Source organism: Chaetodon trifascialis, chromosome 12 (genome assembly GCF_039877785.1).
Source record: "Chaetodon trifascialis isolate fChaTrf1 chromosome 12, fChaTrf1.hap1, whole genome shotgun sequence".
NCBI classification, from domain to species: domain Eukaryota; kingdom Metazoa; phylum Chordata; class Actinopteri; order Chaetodontiformes; family Chaetodontidae; genus Chaetodon; species Chaetodon trifascialis.
In genome coordinates this window covers 14,947,362-14,971,169 of record NC_092067.1, presented here as the reverse complement: position 1 = coordinate 14,971,169, position 23,808 = coordinate 14,947,362, and the positions used below count along the sequence as shown (strand labels likewise).

The 23,808-nt window shown below is 44.6% G+C and overlaps 2 protein-coding genes across 2 annotated transcripts in view; one reads left to right on the top strand and one right to left on the bottom strand.

Annotated features, from left to right (window-relative positions):
* The first annotated feature begins 339 nt into the window (after window positions 1-339).
* LOC139340644 (retinol dehydrogenase 7-like) lies at window positions 340-3,196 on the top strand. Its single transcript, XM_070976552.1, has 6 exons — window positions 340-435; window positions 757-792; window positions 939-1,269; window positions 1,750-2,008; window positions 2,729-2,892; window positions 2,973-3,196. The coding sequence occupies exons 1-6, from the start codon at window positions 340-342 to the stop codon at window positions 3,194-3,196; spliced, it is 1,110 nt and encodes a 369-aa protein (XP_070832653.1).
* Window positions 3,197-3,304: 108 nt separating this feature from the next.
* The window catches only part of lrp2a (low density lipoprotein receptor-related protein 2a), a 44,872-nt gene continuing 24,368 nt past the window's right edge, over window positions 3,305-23,808 (bottom strand). Inside the window, 42 exon segments of the mRNA XM_070975740.1 lie at window positions 3,305-4,415; window positions 4,502-4,573; window positions 4,657-4,773; window positions 5,204-5,314; window positions 5,518-5,638; window positions 5,733-5,850; window positions 6,307-6,374; window positions 6,529-6,619; window positions 6,799-6,918; window positions 7,514-7,693; window positions 7,824-8,047; window positions 8,143-8,271; window positions 8,357-8,522; window positions 8,610-8,753; window positions 8,876-9,007; window positions 9,127-9,258; window positions 9,360-9,488; window positions 9,577-9,699; window positions 9,816-9,953; window positions 10,132-10,248; window positions 10,615-10,731; window positions 12,624-12,743; window positions 14,073-14,201; window positions 14,359-14,604; window positions 14,780-14,976; window positions 15,467-15,644; window positions 15,826-16,049; window positions 16,134-16,304; window positions 16,691-17,357; window positions 17,858-18,153; window positions 18,250-18,451; window positions 19,083-19,214; window positions 19,794-19,913; window positions 20,624-20,749; window positions 20,843-21,085; window positions 21,186-21,221; window positions 21,318-21,344; window positions 21,552-21,752; window positions 21,846-22,135; window positions 22,234-22,392; window positions 22,472-22,637; window positions 22,743-23,675. Coding sequence (XP_070831841.1) covers window positions 4,245-4,415; window positions 4,502-4,573; window positions 4,657-4,773; window positions 5,204-5,314; window positions 5,518-5,638; window positions 5,733-5,850; window positions 6,307-6,374; window positions 6,529-6,619; window positions 6,799-6,918; window positions 7,514-7,693; window positions 7,824-8,047; window positions 8,143-8,271; window positions 8,357-8,522; window positions 8,610-8,753; window positions 8,876-9,007; window positions 9,127-9,258; window positions 9,360-9,488; window positions 9,577-9,699; window positions 9,816-9,953; window positions 10,132-10,248; window positions 10,615-10,731; window positions 12,624-12,743; window positions 14,073-14,201; window positions 14,359-14,604; window positions 14,780-14,976; window positions 15,467-15,644; window positions 15,826-16,049; window positions 16,134-16,304; window positions 16,691-17,357; window positions 17,858-18,153; window positions 18,250-18,451; window positions 19,083-19,214; window positions 19,794-19,913; window positions 20,624-20,749; window positions 20,843-21,085; window positions 21,186-21,221; window positions 21,318-21,344; window positions 21,552-21,752; window positions 21,846-22,135; window positions 22,234-22,392; window positions 22,472-22,637; window positions 22,743-23,675 — 7,583 coding nt within the window. The 3' untranslated portion in view covers window positions 3,305-4,244.

Here is a 23,808-nt window from a genome sequence, read left to right as displayed (position 1 = left end):
CACATCTGTTTAGGAATTAGAAAGTACATTTTGACACGGGTTTGTGGGTTTAAATGCATTTTTTATGAGACGGTGTGTATGCTCAAGTTCCAATGGGGAATTAAACTGGTCTTAACATTTCAGCTGGTGGTGGTGGTGGTAGTGGTGGTGGTGCCTAACCCCAAAGTAAACATGCAGTTAATCACGTTACGTTCAAAGTCCAGCCCAACACTTACCTGTTGCTGCAGCTCTTCAGCCACGCCCATAACCGCTTATCTACACACCTTGCCTATTAGACAATTCAGCAGGAGGGTGAAGCAGCGCTGACATTCGGTCAGGTGGCCAGATTGTCCATGCGTCATGTCAGAGTCTCCAGCGCTCCTTGTCAACTTGATCTCCGCTATTCGACCTCGCCTGTTCCTGACTACTCCGCCCGTCAAGTCCCTATCTGCGGGTGTGCAGATCTCACCACCTCGGTGCTATTAAAGGGCACAGTGTTACACCGGTTGTCCGTTTCCCCGTATTCCCCGGTCCTCCACTAGCCCGTTACACTATCACAAATCAGCTGATACATGATAATTATGAGGCCTTCAGAGGCCTCTGCTGAAGGCAGGTTCAGCCTTTATTACTGCTGCAGTAAGAAGGGTTGATGAGGATGGAGTGGACTGTGCACGCATCAGAGTAAAGGCTATTTCAGTGGAAATCTGTGTGTGTGTGGGTTGGTGTGTGATTGTACATGGTTTGAACTGAAGAAAAACGTCATATTTTCTCTCTCAGGAGTCAGCTGACAATCTGACATCATGCTTATTGGAGGTAAGTTGTATTTGCACTATATTCACTTCTGTTTTCATCATTTTTAAAAAGACAAGACGAGTGAAATATTTTGAAGAAAACAACATGGATTAAAAACGTTTCTTTCAGGATTTACAGAGGTCAAAGCTGTGGGTTGTGTGTTTTAGGTAGCCTTGTCACACCTGGCCTTAACCTGTGCTCTTCTTGTGGCCTCTCTCGCCGCCATCCGCTGGTACATCAGAGATTCCTACAAGGTTGACAGCTTCAACCAGAAGCATGTGTTTATCACGGGCTGCGACAGCGGCTTTGGGAACCTGCTGGCCAGACAGCTGGATGGAAAAGGTTTCCATGTCATAGCAGCATGTCTCACAGAGAAAGGTGCAGCAGGTCTGGCAGCAGCAACCTCCTCCAGACTGAAGACCCTCCTGTTGGATGTGACAGACAGCACGAGCATCAGGAAGGCGGTGGAGTTTGTGAGCAAAGAGGTCGGAGGGCGAGGTGAGCTGGGTGGATGTCAGGGGGTACACAGACAGGGGGGAAGCACTGGGAGAGATGAAGGCAACCTGGACCATCCCTTTATCAGCTCATCCTCCTCCTGCTGATGCGTTTTGTTTTAAGAAAATACTTCATGCTGCGTTTTTAAAGCCCTGAACAGAGTAATGCCTCTTCAAACATCAACAACAATAACAACAACATTCAAATCTCAACTACAGGTTGATAAAAATAGATCCTGACCACATTAGAAGCTTTGCAGACTCGGATTTAGTGAACATGCCTGTGGATGGGATGTAGTGAGAAGTGGACAAAACTCTCAAACTATATACTAATATCCATTAATGCAGTACAGTCAGTGGAGTGGAAATGTCCAGAGTGTACATTTAGATGCACTGGGCACACCATATGTGAAAAGTACAGCTTTAACTCACATTTTGGGAGAATAAAGAAGTTGATATCAGCTCCTGTCTCTTTCCTCTTCAGGTCTGTGGGGTCTGGTGAATAATGCTGGCAGGTCCACTCCCATCGGTCCAACAGATTGGTTGACGCTGGAGGATTTCACAAAGATTCTGGACGTGAATCTGATCGGAGTTATCGACGTGACCCTCCAGTTTCTGCCGCTGCTGAAAAAGGCCCAAGGCAGGGTGGTAAATGTGGCCAGTATAATGGGCAGACTGTCTCTCAATGGGGGAGGGTACTGCCTGTCCAAATGGGGAGTGGAAGCGTTCTCCGACTCCCTCAGGTAGTGGCAAGACTATAAGGTTATCACTCATGCTCTTAAGATAAGAAAGGTTCAGTATTCAAAAAAAGCATTTTATTGTTGTGGCTGCTTGAGGTGGAGCTAGTTTTAGCTACTTTACATGGCGTTAGGTAGTTTGCTGACTGGGAAGGGTGACGAGATAAATCTCAGGTGGTCATTTGAAGGAGAGAAGGAGGAAAAAAAAGTTCTGCTCCAATTCTGTTCATTTTTACACTTTTCACAAATGATTGATTTTTTTGTGAAGTATTGGATCGCTCTGCATCTTTGGGCCTTAAACAGTTATTTGAATGATACCATTTGAAAAGTTTAGAGGGGAAATCACTCATTGGTGGAACTGTTAATGAAATCTGAAATGTGTCGCCAACATGTGACTGGCTTAATCTGCAATGCATTATATTTCATGAGCTTATTATATGATTTTTCTGGGTAAAATAATGAATTATAGCTTTCAGATAAATATGGTAGAGTAAAAAGTACAATATTTCTCTGTGAAATGTAGATAATAGGAATAGAAAATAGCACGAAAATGCTACTTTTCAGGTCAAATTTGTGACTTTCCACTGCTGCATTCAGCTGCAAAAGGCTGACAATTTGAGTAATGTGCAAACTTTTTAGATATTACCATGATGACCTAAAGCAATTTTTAGAACAGAAGAATGAAAAAATGCGTTAAAGAAACATAATGGTCTGCTTCCTCTCTAGGAGGGACATGCAATACTTTGGCATCAAAGTGAGCATTATTGAGCCTGGTTTCTTCAAGACAGCTGTTACCCAGCCGGACATCATCGAAGCTAACGTGAGGGGGCTGTGGAGCCGCCTCCCTCAAACTCTCAAGGACTCCTATGGACCTGCATACTTAAATGAGTGTGAGTGGAAGAACAGTCGATTATTCCGCAACAGTGTGACATGAATGTGAAACCAATGTTTGCCTTTGTTTTCCCATCAGTTGTGAAAACTCAGGACTTCTCCCTGGGCGTCTTGTGCAGCCCGGACATCTCTAAGGTGACCGGGTGTATGGAGCACGCACTGACAGCTCGCTTCCCACGCACGCGGTATGGTGTCGGCTGGGACGCCAAGCTTTTTTGGATTCCTATGTCCTACCTCCCTTCATTTGTGTCAGACTTTTTTGTCAGCCTGTTTCTTCCTTCAGTGAAGGGCAACAGAAATTAAACTACTCCCTCTTTGGAACCACTGCCACTGTGTGTGTGTGCAGGACAAATAAAAGCAATAAAATAAAACATTCTGCGACAATACAGTTAAAAAAAAGTGTCAAGACTGTTAGAAAATAGGAAATTTATTCATTCATGTCTCAGCAGCAGCAATTGAAAGCATTTGGGCATGTTGTGGATGATCACGGATAAGAGTTTTTATTTGTCCTCATTATGATTCAAAATCATTCTGTAAAGTGAAGAATTTATTCAGTGTGTTCATAAAACTGCATCCTCGGGTCACGTGTTGCTCTTCATTTCCATGTGACAAACATGGGCACATTCAAGTATTGTTCCAGACAATTTTAGTCATTGTTCCAATACCATTACTTAAAAACAAGAAAGAAAAGAGACGATGTTGATTCAAAGTCACAGGAACACAAGGTAGAAATTACTATGATTGAGTACAGTAAGTATGCTTTGCACACATTTCATCCCACACCTTTGAAAAACAAAAGGCATCAAGTTAAAGCCCAATTATTCTTGCCTTTATTGAATTTCCCGCCCTGAAATGAGGTATATAAACATGAAAGATGAACAAATACATCTTCAGTTTTGTTCAGTGGCAAAAAAAAAAAAATATCATTGCTTGACACATTTCTCTAACCATCTTCGATCATATAAGTACTGTACATTCAGAATACAGCTCGCTTCTTACGCGTGTTATTGTACGTACGTGGAATCATTCGTAGGATCTATTTCAAAGATATTTTCTGACAAAATCTTACTGTTCAAATTTACAAATATACAACTTATTTATTAACATTTCTATCAGCAGCTTCAGTGCAAAGATTTACATATTGTACATCAGAATAAAGAAAACATTAACACAAGAATTGGCATAAGAAATGTCAGAAGGCATAGTCACAGCAGACCTCTTTCTTCATTCTCTAGAAATGTTTCTCTCTCCTAAAACAATTTGGAGTTTTGTACACAGGCTGCATAAAAAAATAAATTCTGTGCAAAGTGTGTTTCTTTATTTGTTGCAATTCCCGTCTGTGAGAGAAGGGTTATACGTCGCTGTCCTCTTTCACGAGGTTGGCTGTGTCTTTGAAACTGTCCTCGGTCGGCGAAAAGGTGCTCGGGCGATCCCTCTTCGGAGGTTTGGCGGGGGGGACAAACGGAGACGGCTCAGGGGCGGAGGCGTCCCCGCTGCTTCCCACAGGCTTTTCATCCTTCATCTGCAGAGCAACACAGAGGGTCAACAAGCTGAAAGAATGGCTTTCTGTTTGCTAACCGGTGCCTTGAAAATGTCCAAACTACTCACCTCTGAATACGAAGGGTTTTCAAACGTGGTGCTTGGCTTTAATTTCCGCTTGAACAGGCTCCACTTTGACTCCTGCCCACAAACACAAAGAGTGAGGCGCCATCGCACTCGGCATGCATGGTTTTCTACAGACATACTGCCACCAGGAGACTCACCTGCACAGGTTTGGTGCCGACAGAAGTTGTGTTCACAATGCCCGCAGTCTGGTCTCCGTGATACGCCGGGTTCACAAAGTTGTTCTCCAGCTGCTCACCGCTCACATTAACAGTCACCTGATAGAGAAGTGGGTCGTCATGATAATGAACAAACTGGCTGAACCTCTTGTGTGAATCTTTCATTTTCAGGATCAATAATCAGGAGGCACATGCATGTCCATACACTTTTGGCCAATTGTTGGCCAATGTTCACACTGTGTAATTCTGAGATGTCCTGCTTACAAACAGCCGAAATACATACATGTGATTACAGTAGAGTGAAGTGTATTTTGTTGTATACTGTATTCTGTCAAGATTTTGTCAAACTAAATTAGATAATGTTCTGTTGGAAGATGCTGAAATGATGAACACCACTAAACAATGTTCAGATCATGGTCTGTCAACTGCTGGAGGTCTTAGCTTACATGTGGTGTTAACATGTGATGGGACACCCAGATTTTATGACATGAAAATAAAGAATAAAATGCATTCATTCATGTATGAGTACCTGTGTGGCATGAATGACAGCAGGGTCACCGGACACTCCAGGAGCAGTGGCGTATAACGGATTCTCAAATGTGATTGGCTGCCTCCCAGCTTCCATGGCAAAACTATCATCCTATAGGGATGTTAAATTGAGAAGACTGTTTTTTGCATTCATTAATTGTTTTCTCGACTGCTGCTGTTGATACAAGCAGTTCTGGAAAGAATGCTCAAGTGAAAGTTGTCCATAAATACCACATAGTTCACTTTGTTTGTGAGTCCAAAATGCTGACAGCACAGAAAATATTAACTGCTAATGAGCATCTTTGCAGGACTCACCATCTGCATGGCTGTGTCAATGAAGGACACACCGATGTGTGATGGTCCAAGGTCAACATTATCACCTGAGCGAAACGTCACTCCGTTCCCTGTGTCCCCAGACTTCACTAGGCTGCTGAGGCTGGACAAAAACAAACCACTCCTGCTTGAATCTTCATCTAAATTCTGAGTTAGTACAGCTTTCATGCACATGCAGTCACAGAGAGGCAGCATACCTGGGCAGTTTGGGCATGGAGGGGATGAAAGATCCTGTTCGTTTGTAGTTGAGGAAAACCCCAACAGCCAAAGCTCCAGTAATCAGGATGATGATGACTGCCAGTAGAACGGCCACAGCTAAAGGGAAAGTACAAGATATTCAGTTGTATGCAATATAGGATACTTGCAACAAGGTGCTGATCGTAAATATTACTCCTGTCATAACATTTTGCTGATGAGTCCATTACTGCTCATGTCCTTTGGATGACCCATTTAGTTTGCGAAACCATTAGAGCAGTTAAACAGTGATCAAGTGAATTACTACTTGGCTATTTATTAAGGACATTTTAGCCAGTCAACATCTTCAGCAACTGCTGAGCCAGACTGTTTGCTAAGCTGTTATTTTGGCCCGAGTTTTAAAGTTGATAAGCGAGAAGGGTGACTTCATCACATTTGGCCTTGAGCTGCTCCAGTAAAGCCAACAGATCATGATGGTTACTGTACAGCAGCTCCCACGAGTCAACCAGGGCACGTGGGAGGCATTACCCAGGTCAAGACTGAACAAAATGTTAGATAATGGGTGAATTACAATACCTGTTCCTGCCGGAGCGCCCCTTGACTTGCCCATCTCACAATAGCTGCCGACATAACCATATGGGCATCTGCAGAAAGTCATGATGAACATAATCTTCTTACATGGGAAAACAACATCTTGAAGCATTTGAAATGCCAGAAATATCAACAATTACTGGATGTGACCGATGGAGAGTCAATCAATCAAAAACTGGTGTAAATGGCACATTCAACTAAACTCACTTGCACTTGGGCAGACCACTTTCATCAGTGTAGCAGGTTCCACCATTCATGCATCTACATGCAGGGGGCATTGCAACAGGTGTCTCAATGGCTGCAGGAGCAAAAGCCAGGCATACACAGAATCAACAACAATATCACACCACAGCTTCACAGAACCACACAGGAGCAGCCAGGCACATGTGAGGAAGGGATTCATGAATGCAAAATGAGATGCAACACAACAGCCAACACTGGAGTGCAGGCAGCAGACACGCTCAGGCCGCTGTTTACCTGCGTCACATTCATTGGAGTCAAACTCCACCGGAGAGGACCCTTGCGGGCAGGCGCAGGTGTATCCACCAGGCCGGAGGAGACAGAGGTGGCTGCACACATTCTTACAAGGGCTGGATACTGAAGAGGAAAGACCAAAAAGACGGTTAGATTTTGTCCAAAAGAAAAGAAAGCCATTTCTGGAAATGCACCTCTGACACATGACACATCAACAAATCTTAATTGTAACACTACTTAATTGTTTAGAAAAATATTCAGAATAATAAAATATACTTTGTTCCTTGCCCACACTGAACTGAGTAAAAGAGGCTTCATGGATGCTGCTCCTTCTGCAGGAACCTTCAAAACATTCCTCCATTTAACTGTAGATTCTCTCTTCTAGATGTTGATGTTTTGAATTAATTATTGGTTTAAATTAGTTGTGTCGTTGATTTAATTGGATTAGAATTTTTTTCGTGATTTTCAGCCACTGTCCTGATTTTGTGGCATATTTTGTGTTCATCTACATGCAACAGACGGGGGCATGTGAAGACAGGCAAACTGTATTGTATGAAGTTGTCAAATCCTTTCATAATTTGTATTTTTATTATGTGACATACTGAGATCAAGAGCGTGTGAGCAATGGCTCAATATCAGTTTGTGTGATACCTTAAACATGACATACAACACAGTCTTACTGTGAACCACCCTTATATAAATCCCTCCGTGCTCTGACCTGATCGGTTGTGTCGGTGCTCCTGGTAAATGCGGACTTGAGTCAGCCAGGGGTTGATGGTTAGAACTTTGACTTTATGTCCGTTCCCAAACTTGTTAGTTCTCCACACTTCGCCTTTATCCTTTGTTGTCCAGTACACATGCCCCTCAAACACATCCAGACTGTAGGGATGTCCGATGTCTGAAACAGAGAAAACCAACACTTAAAATGCACATTTTGAATGAAAGACTTGATTATTGGCACTGATCATACAAGACTTCATATGTGTTTGTATTTCTGCTAACTGGTTGCCCTCTCTCAGTCTCCTGACCTCCTGATATGACGATCTTCCTGTCTGTGCCATCAGGCTTCATGGACTCAATGATGTTTTCTTTGGAGTCACACCAGTAGATCCTATTTCCATTCAGGTAGTCCAGAGTCAGCCCAGTAGGCCAGCCCAGGTCCTCCTCCTTCACCAGCACCTCTCTGTGCTGACCATCCATCCACGCTGATTCTATTCTGGGTTTCCTGCCCCAGTCTGTCCAGTACATCATTCTGTCGGCACAGAAGATTATTCTTCATACCGTATGGCAAAAGAGGATGCAAACGTATGACATACATTTTACACTAAAAACTCTACAGCTTCTTACCCGAGTGATGGATTGACAACAATAGCAGCAGGCTGGTCGAGGTCTGTGTGGATCAACCACTTCCTGTACCGGCCATCAAGTTTGGCCACTTCAATTCGATTGGTGCCTGAATCTGTCCAGTAAATGTGCCTGTAAAAGGAAATAAATACTGAGCAACTGAACAAAATCTAGAGCGACCTCTGCAATGGTTAATATCATAATCTTGTTGAATTACCCGCCAACCCAGTCCAGAGCGATGCCATCAGGTTTGGCAATGTATCTCAGGTTCAGATCCACCTCTTTCACTGGGTTGTTGCCGTAATCATTAAAGGTGGTCATGTAGGCACGTTTGATTGAGCCAAATTCAGATCCCCGACCCAGAACTGTCCAGTACACAGTACCTGCAGCAGATCAGGCGATAAAGGTTATCCAAACTTGTTGCTGTTAAATTGACTGCAACATTAAAATGTTTACAGTAGAAATCTTACTGAGTCCTTGTCCGTCTGGATCCCACAGGTAGTCCAAGGCTTGGATGTGCTCAGCGTTGTCCACATAGTCTGAATACTGCTCAGAGGACAGGTTGAAACGGCGGATGCGAACGTTGTCTGGCAGGAGCAGCACGGGTGGGTTTCCTACACAATACAGAAATTGTGGTGTGCTTTTAGCAATGTCAATTCAGAGTTTGGCTTTTCTCGCTAATAAAAGGGAGCATTTGTGGAGATTTTTCTCCTGCGTGTGAATGAAGAGCCCTTACCCTGGGCAGCACACTCTGTCCCATGTGGCTCACCAAAAGAGAGAAAGCCTTCAGCACAAAAACACTCATAGCTGCCCTTTGTGTTCTTGCACTCCTGAGGACACGTGCCATACACTTCACACTCATTCACATCTGTTTCCAAAAGCAGGAGAAATGAAAGAAAGAGAACAAAAAAAACGTGAGTTGAATGTAGAAAAACACTTTGTGGACTTCCACTAAAATGGATCAGGACTAATTGGTGAGTCTCTTACCTTCACAGGTGTGTTTTTCTGTCGTTCTGGGCTTGTAGCCAGGTCTGCACGAACAGAGCAAGCCTCCCTCCGTCAGGTCGGTACAGTTGTGCTCACAGATGTTGTCACTGCACGTGTGTCCACTGCCATGGTCTGACAGGAGCAAATATAAAAAATGAGTACAAATGGAAAGACTGAACTAAATGCATAAAATGCTGAACTCTTAGGAATATACTCTTTGTTATTGTACTCACGGCAGCCCAGCTCATCTGACTGGTCTCCACAGTCGTCATAATCATCACAGGCGTACTGTAAGGGGATGCACTGTCCATTGCTGCATTTGTACTCATCATCTGTACAGGGTCCATGAGTGGGGCTTTGGCCTTTGTGGAGAGAAATATGTCAACTCAAGAGAAGTCGGGAAAAAGACAACAAAAAGCACCGATCATCAGCTAAAACTATCAGACGTACAGTTTTCCTGTCTCTCATCAGAGCCGTCACCGCAGTCATCAACAGAGTTGCAGAGCTCGTGGCTGTAGATGCAGCGGTTGTTGTCACAGCGAAAACGGAACGGAGTCTCACACTGGATTTCCACTGTGGATGAACAGAAACAGTCAGCTCAAGCACGCCCAGCAGATCCACTCACAAATTAAGCATTGAGTTTGATGTTACTCTGGGCAGGACAGTTTGGCAATAATTTTTCTTCTTACAGCAGAGGTGAAGCTCCTCGTCTGAATTGTCTCCGCAGTCGTTGTCTCCGTCACATTTCCAGTGAGGCTGGACGCACACGTGGTTCTTGCACTCAAACAGGAAGGGGGGGCAGTACGTGCCGTTGGGAAAGCGGGTCGCTGAAAGTCAGAAGCGTTCTGTCAAACCCTAGCTTGCAACCAAACTCACTATTTTCAATCCTAATTAGGCTGAGAACAGAGCACATGCATGCAGAATTCACTTATATTAAAAAGCTCTTTATGTGATGGGGACAATAATAATTATCACAGGGAAAACAATTCATTGTGGGACACTTACGACAAGTCATCTCATCTGTATAGTCCAAACAGTCTGGATTGCCATCACATTTGAAGCGTTCAGCGATACAGTGTCCACTGCCACACTGGAAGTAACCGGGATGACAAGTCCGTAACTCTGCAACGAGAGCCAAACCGGCACAAGATGTGGCATCACTTCACATAAAAGCTACAGTACACAGGAAACAGGGAGCACTCGTTCTGTCGTGACTAAGGCAAAGGCAAATGTGTCTCGTCTAGAATAACATCAGTGAGATATTGAGTGAGACTTGAACTTCTAAATCATTGATCTGTCCTTCATTCTACCAGCACCATAAGGAAAAGGCAGAGTGCAGCAGAGTGAATAAACCATTTTTGAATAAATGACTATTGGTGGTCCTGTCTGTCTGTGCTATCCTTCAAAACGCTCAGTTTTATTGCCTCTTTGTTTAATGCAGCCCTCCATTACTCACAAACAGCCAGCGAACAAAGAGCCTCCACTTACCACAGTCCCTTTCATCCGAGTTGTCCTCACAGTCGTTGTCATGGTCACAGACCCAACGGTCAGGAATGCAGCGCAGATTATCACAACGAAACTCGCTCTCTGTGCACGCGCGTGGAGCTGAAGGAAAACATGAACACAGAAGTTGAACAGTGTGGAATCAAGCACATGTTTTTTTGTTAAATTAAATGTTAAGAAATCGACACGGACACATCAGTCAGAGGGATGTCAAAGGGTCTCGTGTGTCTTGAATTTAACTTTGACACCTTTCTCAAAGCTGTCAAGTGTTTTCAAATGCGGCCTGTTATTTTTCTCCATATTCTGACATTAAACACTGAAACAATCACGAGCTGTATGTGCAGCCGTTACTCTGAAGTGAGGTCATGAGGTACGTGATGGAAATTTCTAAACATCACGTACTTTTGTACTTTGTCACAGTCATCAAGCAGAAAATGTGAAGAAACTTTATGTTTGCTTCCCTTCAAATACATTTTACGTCTCTGCAAACAGCACACTGTGCTTAGTGTTCATTGACGGGATTAGACAGAAGATGGCCTGAATTGCTCGAGAGGGTGCTTTGCTACCAGTTCAATAATGTGTAACTCACACCCTCTTCCTGACCTCGCAAACATCAATGTGTTAAAAACACTGACATCTCTTGTGTTCTGGGCTCATTCATTTGACTGTGCTGTCTATCTGCAGATGCTGAATTAAACATGAGAAAGACAACATTTGACTTTGCGCTTTATTTAACAGAAATTGCCACCACATCCTTGGCATTGTCAGCAGGATTGCTCGTGTGAGAGGGCACCTGGAACGCAGCACTGAAGGTACAGACACTGCACAGCTAGAGTCTGGGACTCTAACCTCGACCTCCCCATCAAAGAGAGTAGAGAAGTGGGGGCCTGACGCCTGATGACTGGGGCTCACTCAGCAATGTGATCCAGTGAACCAGGTAGCTTGAGAATAGTCTTTTTGGTAAGTGAGTATCCATTGAGAGAGTAAAAGTGGGGAATAATTGTTTTACTGATTCCTTGCGTGCCCCATTATTCTAATGATAGTGATAGTAGTAAAGTTCATCACTATGGATGATGAGGATTTTGCTGTGAGCAAAGAATACTCAAAGGGAGGCAATGTAATGGAAGTTTCTAGACTCCATGTACTTTTGCATTTTGTCACAGTGACCAAGCAGAAAATGTGAAGAAACTTAACGTTTTACTTTTATTCAAATACATTTTATGTCTCTGCAAATAGCAAGCTGTTAATGCATTACTCAGTGTCCATAGACGGGACAAGACGGGAGAAGATAAGATGGTCTGAATTGCTCTATTGTCTTCTGAGAGACTGTTTTTCGACCAGTTCAAGATAATGTGTAGCTCAGCACCTCTGCCTGACTTTGCAGTCATCAGTGTGTCTAAGGCACTGACATCCTCTGTGTTCTCGGCTCATTTTCTCAGCTCATTCATTTGACTGAGTTTCGAGTCCATCTGCAGATGCTGAATTAAATTTACAGATTTGCCACCACAGCAGCACAGCAACAAGGGGAGCGGTACCACCATGATTTAACCCCAGTTACCGTTTCTCTGTTGAGAAGCTACATTATTGCTATTATCTGGCATGTTCTCAGACATGTTTAAATTCTCTGGGGCAAAGGGTGACAGACTCCTTCACTCCCTCCTTTTGACACACCGAGGACAGCCTGTTTCTCTAGCAGCTGATAAGACTACCTCTCTCAGCACTCCGCTCTCGGCAGAAGTGTTGAGCCTCTTACAAAACCTCCCTGCCGTCTGACAAAATCATAGCACGGCTATTCTTTGAGATAAACACTCCTTTTCATTTAGACACTTCACAGGAGCTATGCTAAAATCCCACAATAAACCTACTTAGATGACACCTACATGACATCAAAACGACGTACCCAGCTTTTCACTGTTCACACTCCCATCAGTACTTAAACCAAAGCCCTCAAACGCAACTGAATAATGTAACTTTATACAGAGAACAGCACTCACAGCAGCTGCGTTCATCAGAGTTGTCCCCGCAGTCATCGTCACCATCACATCTCCATCTCAGTGGGATGCAGCGGTGGTTGTCGCAGCGGAAGTCTCCATTAGGATCACAGGTCACTTCATCTGGGAAAGGAGCAGGTACATATCCATCCATCCATCCATTATCTATACCGCTTATCCCTTTCGGGGTTGCGGGGGGCTGGAGCCTATCCCAGCTACAATGGGCGAGAGGCGGGGTACACCCTGAACCGGTCGCCAGCCGATTGCAGGGCCGCAGGTACATATGCTGCTTTGAAATTAAAGATATTTAATGTGATTTGTTTTTTACCAGATAATGACCTGAGAATAGAGCATGATGCTTCATGAGAAAATACAGTTGGGAGCATAAAAAATAGTTGTCTAGCTTAAATCTGTTAGATGCACTGACCCCAGGGGAAGACACAATTTGCTTTACAGTGGCACCAACACATGTCTGTGTTTCATACATTGACTGAACCAGTCAGGAAATTGTTTTTTACATCCAGCAGTCAGAAATGAGCAAAGATGATGCCGCTCTGATGGATAATTATATTAATAAGAGCAACACCTGCACAATACGACTGGAAATGTTTAGGCTTTTAAGTAATGACGAAACTGTCAGCTTGACAAGAAAGACATCTTGTTTTTTAATTTAACTGCAATAGTCATAGAGGGGGGAGAGCAGCTTGCTTAGGACAGATGGGTGACCTCTATCCATGCCGGTACGTGTCTGCAGAGGATAAGACTGCAGGAGATGAGAAGCACAGACGGGAGAGGAGTGGAGGAGAGCTAGTCTGAGCCGTCTCTACCACACAGTGCTGGGGGTCAAAGATAGCGCAGTGTTAGCCAGTCCTGCCCTCCTAGCCCTCCACCTGGCCCATCTGCTACATTCTTACAGGAAGATTAGCACGGATCTCCCGTCCTGCACGGGCATGGCACTAATGGAGTGAGGGCCTCCGATAAGAGACGGGAGGGCCGTGGCGAGTGTGTTTGGATCGTAGCAAAGTACAAAGAGACTTGTGTGAACCCTGCCCCCACGCAAGGACAGAGCAACAACACACACATATACTTAGACTCATACCACCGGACAGCTCATAAATCTGTGGTGCTCTCTGGGAGAGGCAATTGGCGGGGGAGGGTGAGTGGTGAGACCCTCTCCATCAGCACCTCCCACTACCTCACTGTGTAATCTTCCACAGGAGGCTGAGGTGTTGGCTAATTGCCCTTCACTCATTCCTTGAACACATAATCTTGAGTTCATGCCGTAAAATTTTTGATCCTCTGAGATCATGGGCATCGTCTTACTCTCAGCAAATAAATAAATGACTTGATCGACCGGGAAAGCTTTAACATAAAGTTTGAGAGTCTTCAAATCACTGCCTCGATGTGATCAGAACTTCAGCTCTGACACAAGAATGGCCGTCACGCACTCACCACAGCCCTGCTCATCACTGTTGTCTCTGCAGTCATTGTGGCCATTGCAAACAGACCACAGTGGCACACAGCGGTAGTTGGTCTTGCAGTCAAATTCGGTGTGGTTGTCACATCGATATGTCGGTCCCACTGTGGAGAGAACACCACTGATGTTAAGGAGGCAAAGATTTTTCTAAACATCAAAATACATTTAATGCAAAAATCAGTCACATGTTAAGTCCTTATACAATTAAAGAAATACCCATCAGTAGTGTACAAGGGGAGAACGAAATTGTTCATTACTTACTGCATTCCTCCAATGGTTCATCAGAGTTGTCACCACAATCATCATCAACATCACATTTCCAGCTCTGGGGGATGCAGCGTCCATTGCGGCACTTGAACTGTCCTGGGCGGCAGGTCCTGGTGGAGCAGTGGGCAGGGTCTTCATCAGACTGATCACCACAATCGTCCTCGCCATCACACTGCCACGACTCAGGGACACAACGCTTATTTGCACACTGCCATTGGTGGGTTTCACACTGGTGGGTAGCTGGAAGGAAGACAAGTCAAATCAGTTGACCGGAACAAGTCATAAGAAACAGACATATGTTAAAAAATGCTAACATTTTGAAATAAAAGCATTAACAGCGAGCCTCAAAGAATTCATTGCACTTTGGATAAATTAACAGCTGCTAAAAAGAGGGAGATAAGAGAACACAATCTACCACATAACACAGGGTCTTCATCTGAGCCATCATGGCAGTCCTGGTTGCTGTTGCACAGGAAGTGCGGACTGGTGCAATTTCCATCATTGCACTGAAACTGTCCAAGCCTGCAGTAGCGTGACGGGCAGGTGGAGGGCTCGTCTGAGCCGTCTCTGCAGTCCCTCTGACCATCACATTTCCACCAGATCGGAATACATCTGTTGAAGCATAGGGCCAAAAATGCTCACCTCACCAAGAAATCATTACTGCACTGACTTTAAATTATTATATGATTATTTACACACATGCATAATTATATAAAAGAAGATCTGTCGCCTGAACTGAGCCCATCATTGCACTGTGTGTGCACATCTTGTGCCAACAAAGAAGGATTTTGTGAAAAATCTAATGGATTATGTTATGATCCAAACAGCAGGGGGTGTTGTTTCCACTGCAAGCACAGACCGACAGATTCAATGTGTATTTAATGTTTTGAAATTACAGATGATGGATGGAGCAAGTGACCGAGAACTATTTTCCTCCTCAGTAAAGGAAAAGAGAATAAAAACACACAAAGCAATGGCAGGATGAAAGTAGCACAATACTTTTTCTGACACAGTCAGTTCAACAATGATACAGTGATGCTTAAAATGCTGCACATCCCCTTTACCAATGACAAGGCACACCACAAGAAGTAAGAAAACAAACCGTTCATTGTTAGCACATCTGTACTGGGTGCTGGTGCACATGGGAAGGCATCGGGTCACACCTCCTATTTGGACAGTCAGGAAATGGTCAGGGCACTCACAGGTGTGTTCTCGGCCCCCGTGACGGATCAGGCACAGGTGAGAGCAGCCTCCATTGTTCACCGCACAAGGATTGTTTACTGTCAGACAAAGACCAAGTCAGTCAAACAATCTCAATCAACCGCAGCTGGGTATGAACAGACCAGGTGTTGTTCATCTTGTGGTCAATTACTACAATTAAATCAACTTAAAGTGGACATGTTGAGATATGAAACAACTATTTTATGACAAAAAGCTCTTGAACACAAGATTTTAACTCACCAATAGGCTGTCTGTAAGGATGACATACATGGATGTCAAACGGTCTGTGAGTGGTGTTCACCAGCATCTGACGACTAGAGCCATCGTATTTGTTGCCTTTCTCCACTGTGCGTGTGTTCCAGTCAGTCCAGTACACAGTGTCCTCGAACACAGTCAGGGCAAACGGGTGAGGCAAATCTCCATCATACACTGTGTGTCTATGTTGACCGTCCAAGTCTGAGTATCTGGAAAAAGAAATGAAAAGTTCCAAGTTTCACTGCATTTACTGCAGGCAAAAACAGTGTGATCACATCCTGGCATTTACTTACTCGATGTAACTGAGATGAGCGTCGGACCAGTAGAGCTTGTCGTTAGTGTAGTCGATCGTGATCCCGTTGGGCCACTCTATCTTGGTGGTGATGATAGCTGCTTTGTTGGTTCCATCCGTTCCAACACGACCTATGAAGGCTTTGTCTCCCCAGTCTGTCCAGTATACAAATCTAACAGGGAGCCAAGAAAACTGCTTTAGATCACACAACATCGATATACATCTGAAGAAAAGAGAATCCATACTTCTGAACAAAAACCTTTCACTAATTTTCACTCAGGATGAGAAAAGAAAGGCTGATGATGTATTGTTTAATGAATAAATAATAATAAAAAAAACACTTTTTATCTCACTGATTTCTTTATCATTTCCTGAAAAGAACTGTGTGATTTGGTACCAATTTTAAATTGTAATTAAGTGTTTCTGCAACTTTTACATTTCCCAGCATCAAATACACTGATACCAGTATATTGCGATAGGCCAGTACTGGCCTTGCCTGTGTATTTATCAGACTCTTATCACTGAGACTTAATTCATTCCTCCTAGCCTCTGACTCACCCATATTTGGGATGCAGCACAATGGCTCTGGGGTTTTCAAAGCAGTAGGTGTTATTGGCGTCGACGCAGTGTTCAGCCAGTTTCTTCACAAATCGACCATCCAGTTCAGACACTTTGAGACAATCCAAGAAGCTGTCAACCCAGTACAGTTTCCTGGCTATCCAGTCAACTGCTAGGCCCTCCCCATGCAGAACTCCATTGACCACCACCTCTCTGCTACTGCCATTGAAGAACATTCTCTCAATCACTCTGCGGCTCACATCGATCCAATAAAGCCGCTTGTCAACGCGATCAAAGTCCATGGCCACCACACTGGTCAGGCCCTGCAGGATCAGAGAGTAGGCCTGCCCGTCTGTTGATAGGTTCCTAAGGTAATAGCGGTTGCTGAAGATGAGGTAAGGTGAGATGTTGCTGTTCTGACGGCAGCTGCGGCCGTCCGGCTCTCGGAGGAATCCAGGGGCGCACTTGCACACATAGGAGCCGACGGTGTTCTCACAGACCTGGCTGCACACGCTTGGTGTCTCTGCACACTCATTGACATCATCGCAGGTTTTGCTGTCGGACATGAGGCGGTAGCCAGGACGACAGGTGCAGATGAAACTGGTGGGTGTGTCGGTGCAATTGTGATCACAGTGATGGATGGATGGGTCTGTGCATTCATTGACACCTACAGTCAAAGAAGCACAATATCAACAAAGTTATTCAAGTCATCAGCAAAGACTTTGATCCCATCAGAATCTGTATCTATCTGTCTAATCTGTATTATTTGTGTTCCTCACTTAATGAATTCTTCTTTGTTTGTTTACAGTTGATTAATTAAAGTTAAAACTGTGAATTTGATCTATGCTACAGCTCATCATTCTTATCTTATTTATTTCAATGTGGTTTCAATCTCAGACATTAGACAAGTATTATCTACCGCACCATTTATATTTGGCAATTATTGGTATTGCAGAAAGCTCAATTGTCCAAACTGATGACAAATTATGATACAGTGGTATTTCTCTGTCTTTCCCCACACTGCCTCCAGCACTTCTTAGACATCTCCCCTAGAGGGAGCATGCACCAGTTGGAGAGACCCAATAACAGACAAACACTGAAGAAACTGAAAGTTTAAGAGGCTATTATTCACAGCAGAGCTGTTCTGAAATTCTCAATCACACTCACCGCATCCCTTCTCGTCGCTGTTGTCAGAGCAGTCATCGTTCCTGTCGCACACCTGGCTGAGGGAGATACAGTGTCCATTGTCACATCTGAACTCTCCAGGGGGGCAGGTGGGTGCTGGTGTGTGGCACATGTGCTCCAGCTCATCAGACTCGTCCCCACAGTCATTGTCGCCATCGCAGACAAAGTCATGGGACACACAGCGGCCATTCTGGCAGGTGAACTGGTGTTGTTGGCACGCCTGGTAGGTGCAGCCCTGCTCATCACTGCTGTCCCCACAATCATTACGTCGATCACACCTAATTTTAGAAGACAGGCCACAAAATATGATCTCACATTGCTGGACAGTCTGATTACAGATGTAATTTATGATATTTTGAGTTCATTGTTCTCACCTGTAGGAGCTGCGTATGCAGAGGCCATTGCTACAGGTGAACTCATTGATGCCGCAGGATCTGCGCGTGCAGTTTTGATGTTCATCTAATGCGTCTGCACAGTCTGCGTCTCCATCACACACCCAGTCACGTGGGATGCATTTCCGCTGAGGCGGTTGGTTGTTCACACAGGTGAACTCTGCACTTGAACATGTGCGATTGGCTAGAAAAAAATGAAATCAAGCAGGGGGATTTACAAGAAATGAAATAATGGTGGTGATGACCCAATGTCAACCCGCATTTTTGGCAGTCCAAATAGCCCAGACTGCATTTCAAAACATGCAGCCGTGACTTCAGATTCTTTATCCATCTAATGTGATTGATCCACATTGTTTGAAGTGAGTCTCCTACAGAGGCTCAGGCAGTGCTGAAGCCTTTAGCTTCAGGCATCTTATTGTTGGAGCACACATTGGTGAGACATAAGAGTTTTGATCCACCCTGAGCCAGGAAGCCAGAGAAAGGAGACATGCACAAAGTAACGAGTGAGGCAGGAGAAATCAGGAATGTCAGCTCCTTGGAATGGAGACCTTCTACAGGAGACTAAGATGCCGGGCACTGACTGCCAGTGTCTCCCACACAACACTCCCTCAGTGGTGTGTATCCAAATCCATCAGACGTCCTGAATAATGAGAGGATGAGGGAAGCAGGAACGGCCAAAGTGGAGAGGTGATAGGGAAGAAGAGGATGGGCTACAAGGGGAGTGGGAAGTGGGAGGATGCAGAAAAGGATGAAGAAGAGGACAGGGAGACAAGTGGAAAGAGACAAAGTATAAGAGGTAATTAAAGGACGCATACCACAATTATGCCTCTGGTCTTCGTCACTCATGTCGCCACAGTCATTGTCCCCATCACAGATCCAGGATGAGGCAATGCACCTGCCATCATCACAGCGAAACTGATCTGTGTTGCAGGTTCTGACCAGTGTGGCTGCAGAGACAAATGATATAACATTAAACTGTAGATTGTGTGATTCAATATCTTCTGCCAAATAATGTCTATTCAAGACAAATTATTAGCCCTTTTTGTAACCAACTTTTTTTTTCCCCCTTTTTGTGATTGCCAATTATCACAGGTGCCTCCCCCACTGCTTTTCAACTAATAAGCAAGGCACAATAAAACACTGGCAAAGCTTTCAAAATAGTCATGGCAACTCCACATTCCCATGCATGGTGAGCTATCTAAACAAAAGCCAAAGTGAGGCTCTGTAACCCCTGGCGGACAAAGGGAGGGGGAGGTGCTGTTTGTCAGAGGACACTGAGGGGCGTCACCACGGAGGAATGCAGCACACAATAGGAGGCCTGACTGACCACATCGTCAACAAAGAAATACACCACTGACTCACACTCACTGCTACATCACTCACAGCACTCTCTCACACCAGCACACAGATGCAGATTGGCGGACAGACACAAACACACAATAACCGAGCAGCTGATAATAGGGCGGGGGCAGACACACAAAGCCAACCGGCCCGTTTTGGGGGTGAGAGAGTTGTGCGACACTCACTGCAGGAGAGGGGTTCATCAGAGCCGTCAGCGCAGTCAGCCCCTCCATCACAGTACCAGTGGGCGGGGATGCAGCGGCCGCTGGAGCAACGGAACTCACTCTGGGAACATGTGGATGCAGCTACGTAGAAGATGAAAGGACAAATGAAATCACATGGAGGACCTGTCAGTGCGGGAATCTTAACATGGTGATGATACGAGTGGGATAAATCTATTTCTGTCTCTTTTGTATCCGGTTTCTCATAACTTTAGGTAGACTAGATATCAAAAATTCCAAAATTAAATAAATAAATAAAAAATAAAATACAGAAATTCACAGTCATTCAACACTACACCAGTCAACCACGACACAAAATCACAATGATTTATAAGTGAATATGAAATTTACTTAGAGTTAACTATTTAGTGTTTATTTTGTAGGAATAGTTAATGACTGAAGGAGGGAGTGATTTTAAACACTTGAGTGACAAGATATTTTCTGTCTTTTTTCTCAGCAGATATTCTGACTTGTCATAACAGGGAAAGCACAGGTATGATTAATAATGTTTATGATAGCTCCATAAAGCCCAGTATGCCACTGACACTGCATTCTGAACACCTGCACCCTGAAACTGATACATCTAAATAGAGTCCAGCCATAATTAATGTCACTAATTACAACGGTGCCTTTTCTGTCAAAATATCTGCTGTGAAAAAGATCTTTTCAGACTTCAGACATGACATAATTTGCATACTGAATACAGCAACAGAAAATATGAAGTCAGAAGAATGAGACAGAAAAAACAATTAAAAACAACATTGCTTTAATCCTGAATCTGCTGCTGAACTCACCACAGTGAGTGGGGCTCTCGTCGCTCATATCCCCACAGTCGTTGTCTCCATCGCACAGGTATGAACGTGGGATGCAGATGTTGGTAGACTGACATTTCGTGTGCTCTGGCTGGCAGGTTCTCTCCGCTGAGATAATCATAATTTAGAACACATTTACTGTAAGTAACAATCGCTTCGATTTGAATATTTGCCTTTGTCCAATTACTGTGGCAAACTTACGGCAGTTCTGTTCATCAGAGGTGCCGTTGTCATAGCAGTTGTTGATGCCATTGCAAACATAGTCCTTTGCAATACAGCGGCCATTGTTGCAGGAAAACTCTGTGTTGGGGTCACATGGCCTGAACAGACAACCCACCTCGTCACTATTGTCTCCACAGTCGTCATAGTGGTCACAGCGGTAGTGGTAGGGCACGCAACGGCCATTGCCACAAGTAAACACAGTAGGCTCACAGGTGTGGAAGGCTGCCAATCAGAATCAATAACAGGTCAGAGCTCTGGCCAATAGAGAGTGAGGGCTGGAGAAAGGCGGCTGATATACACATGCTGTGGAAAATCATTTTACCTGACAAGGCAATAAAGGATGACAGCACCTGTGGGACTGCATGCAAAGATAAGCACATTGATTCACTTGTTAGTGTTGATTTGTTTTAGTACTGTTAATGGAAATTGAATCATGAGGTGCAAGCATACACACCAACAAAGCTGAAGTCAGGTTTAGGTCCTGAGAAAGAGATTTGTTAAAATGAAAATACAGAATTAGTATTATTAAGAGAAGAGGGGAGAGTTCTGATTCACTCATGCAGGAGGACAAACGACTCTAAGAGGACCGCTATCGCTAATAATCAACAGAGAGATTTTTTAACACAAAATGAGGAACACACATGAATAACGAACAACATTATTTCAGGCTCTTTTAGGAACAACCTACCACAGACTCTTTCCAACTCATCGCTGCCATCTCCACAGTCATTGTCATTGTCACATTTCCACTGGGCACGAATACAGCGGCCATTCATACAGGTAAACTGGCCTGGCTGGCAGCGGGTACCATTATCAGGGATACAGTGCTTGTTGTCAGCCAGGTACCAGCGGCCCTCTGATGGACACTGACACTCAGCCCCATTGGGTCCTAACAAGATAAACCAACACAGAACAGTTTAGAGAATTACTTGGGGTTAATTTTACATTGGAAAACAAAGTGACAGCATGAAACTGCTTGTACCTGGTGTACAGATGTGGCTGCAGCCTCCATTGAACTGCTGGCAAGGACTATCACACTGCTGTTGCTTCCTGCTGGCCAGAACATGGATGTCCATTGGCCGAGATGGAAGGTTTTGAATCATGGCCCGCTGGTCAGAACCGTCGTGCTTGTTGGCACGATAGATGCTGCGTGTGTTCCAGTCAGTCCAATAGATGAAATGGCCAAACATGGTCATAGCAAAGGGGTAGATGGCTGTGCTGACTATGACCTCCCGATTGGCCCCCGTGAGAGAAGACCTCTCAATCTTCTGTCTGATGGCAGAGCAAAATAATGAGAATAGTAGTAACTTTGTGGAGTAATAAACAAAACTGAGTATATATTTCAACAGAGGAATTTTTTCAGATCTTACAAGCTCGCGTCTGCCCAGTAGAGTCTCTCTTCTTCATAGTCCAGGGTCAGTCCATTGGGCCACACAAGACTGCTGTTCACAATCTCTGTTCTGAAGTTCCCACCTAAGGTAGCACGTTCAATCTTTGCATGGGTTCCCCAGTCTGTCCAATACATGTATCTATGCAACAAGGAAGGATTTGTCTTTAATCTCAATTTAAACCGATGAACAAAGAAAGTGTGTGTTGTATTAGCCTTACCCCCTGCAGGGATCCAACATGATGGCCCTTGGCCTGGACACATGGGCAATAATAGTCCTTTGAGAGCCATCCACTGACATGGAGCTGATGCTCTGGTTGACATAGTCACTGTAATAAATTCTTCGGTTTATCCAATCATAAGCGATGCCATCAGGAGCTCCTAGATCTGTCCAAAATAAGGTCCAAAACAACATCAGTAGCATCACTGCTATCAATCCCTACAATCCTCCAGGGAACAAATAAAAGTTTGTACTGAAGGCGCAAAACCTACCTGATGCTACCAGTACAGGAGTTGCCGTGGGAGAGGACAGGCTTATGTAGCTGATCTTGCTTGCTCCTGCGCCCGAGCTCTGTGTGAAGTAGATCCTCCTGTCTGTGATATCAAAATCCAGTGCCACTGAGGTACGGGGCACATTGACCACAGGGAAGGGCAATCCATGGTCGTCAGGATCGAGGCGCAGACTGCGCACTGTGCTCTCAGTGGTGTAAATGAGATAATCATCCCTTGACACCACACAGCTCTCATTATCTGCTGCAAGATTCCCAAAAGAGCAGCTGCATTTTTTGTTTTGGTTGCCTGGGACAGACCCCGGGAGGGCGAAGCAGAAGTGGGCACAGCCTCCATTAGCCTCTACGCAGGGGTTGTAGTTAAGCTCCTGGGCAGTGGTAGGCTGGGTATGCTGGTCAAAGATGGTGACGTCCCTCAGCATGTTGATATTGTCTCTAATGACAGTGGGCTGCTCTGTGCTGCCAGGCTCTTTGCTTGCTTGGAACACCTTCTTGAGATTTCTGTCCACCCAAATGATACTATTCTCAAACACTATGATTCCATAAGGAGTTGGGTAGCGACTGCCATACCTCACTATTTCTACCTCCCCTCCTTGAGGGTTGACTCGGGCAATCATATCGAGGGAGTCATCCACCCAGTAGATATAGCCAGTCTGCCAATCCAGAGCGAGACCTCGTGGAGTAATAATCCCAGATGACACTAAAACTGTGCGGTTTGTTCCGTCCAAGAGTGCTCGTTCAATTTTGGGGTTCTGACCATAATCAGCCCAGAACAAATATCTGTTTCTGGGGTCCACCACAATGTGCCGTGGCATGTCCACCTGGGTCTTCAGCAGCACCCTGCGGAAAGTGGTATTCAGACGGAGCACTTCCACGTACGTCTCAGTTAGGAAGGCGTTGGTGAAATACAGGTTCCCTGAGGAAATAATCCAGTATGTAAAGTGGCATCATACATTTGGAAGTAATGAGAACATGAGGTCATCAATCACAAACTGCTAACTATGATAGGTCATAATTAAAGCGTAATTTTACTCGCTGGCATTATGATG

Bases quoted from the DNA above. Each gene is read 5' to 3' on its own strand.
- LOC139340644 (XM_070976552.1), top strand. From the start codon at position 340: ATGTCAGAGTCTCCAGCGCTCCTTGTCAACTTGATCTCCGCTATTCGA. The intron at 436-756 runs GTGCAGATCTCA...TTTCTCTCTCAG, and splicing joins TCAAGTCCCTATCTGCGGGT to GAGTCAGCTGACAATCTGAC. The intron at 2,009-2,728 runs GTAGTGGCAAGA...CTTCCTCTCTAG, and splicing joins GCGTTCTCCGACTCCCTCAG to GAGGGACATGCAATACTTTG.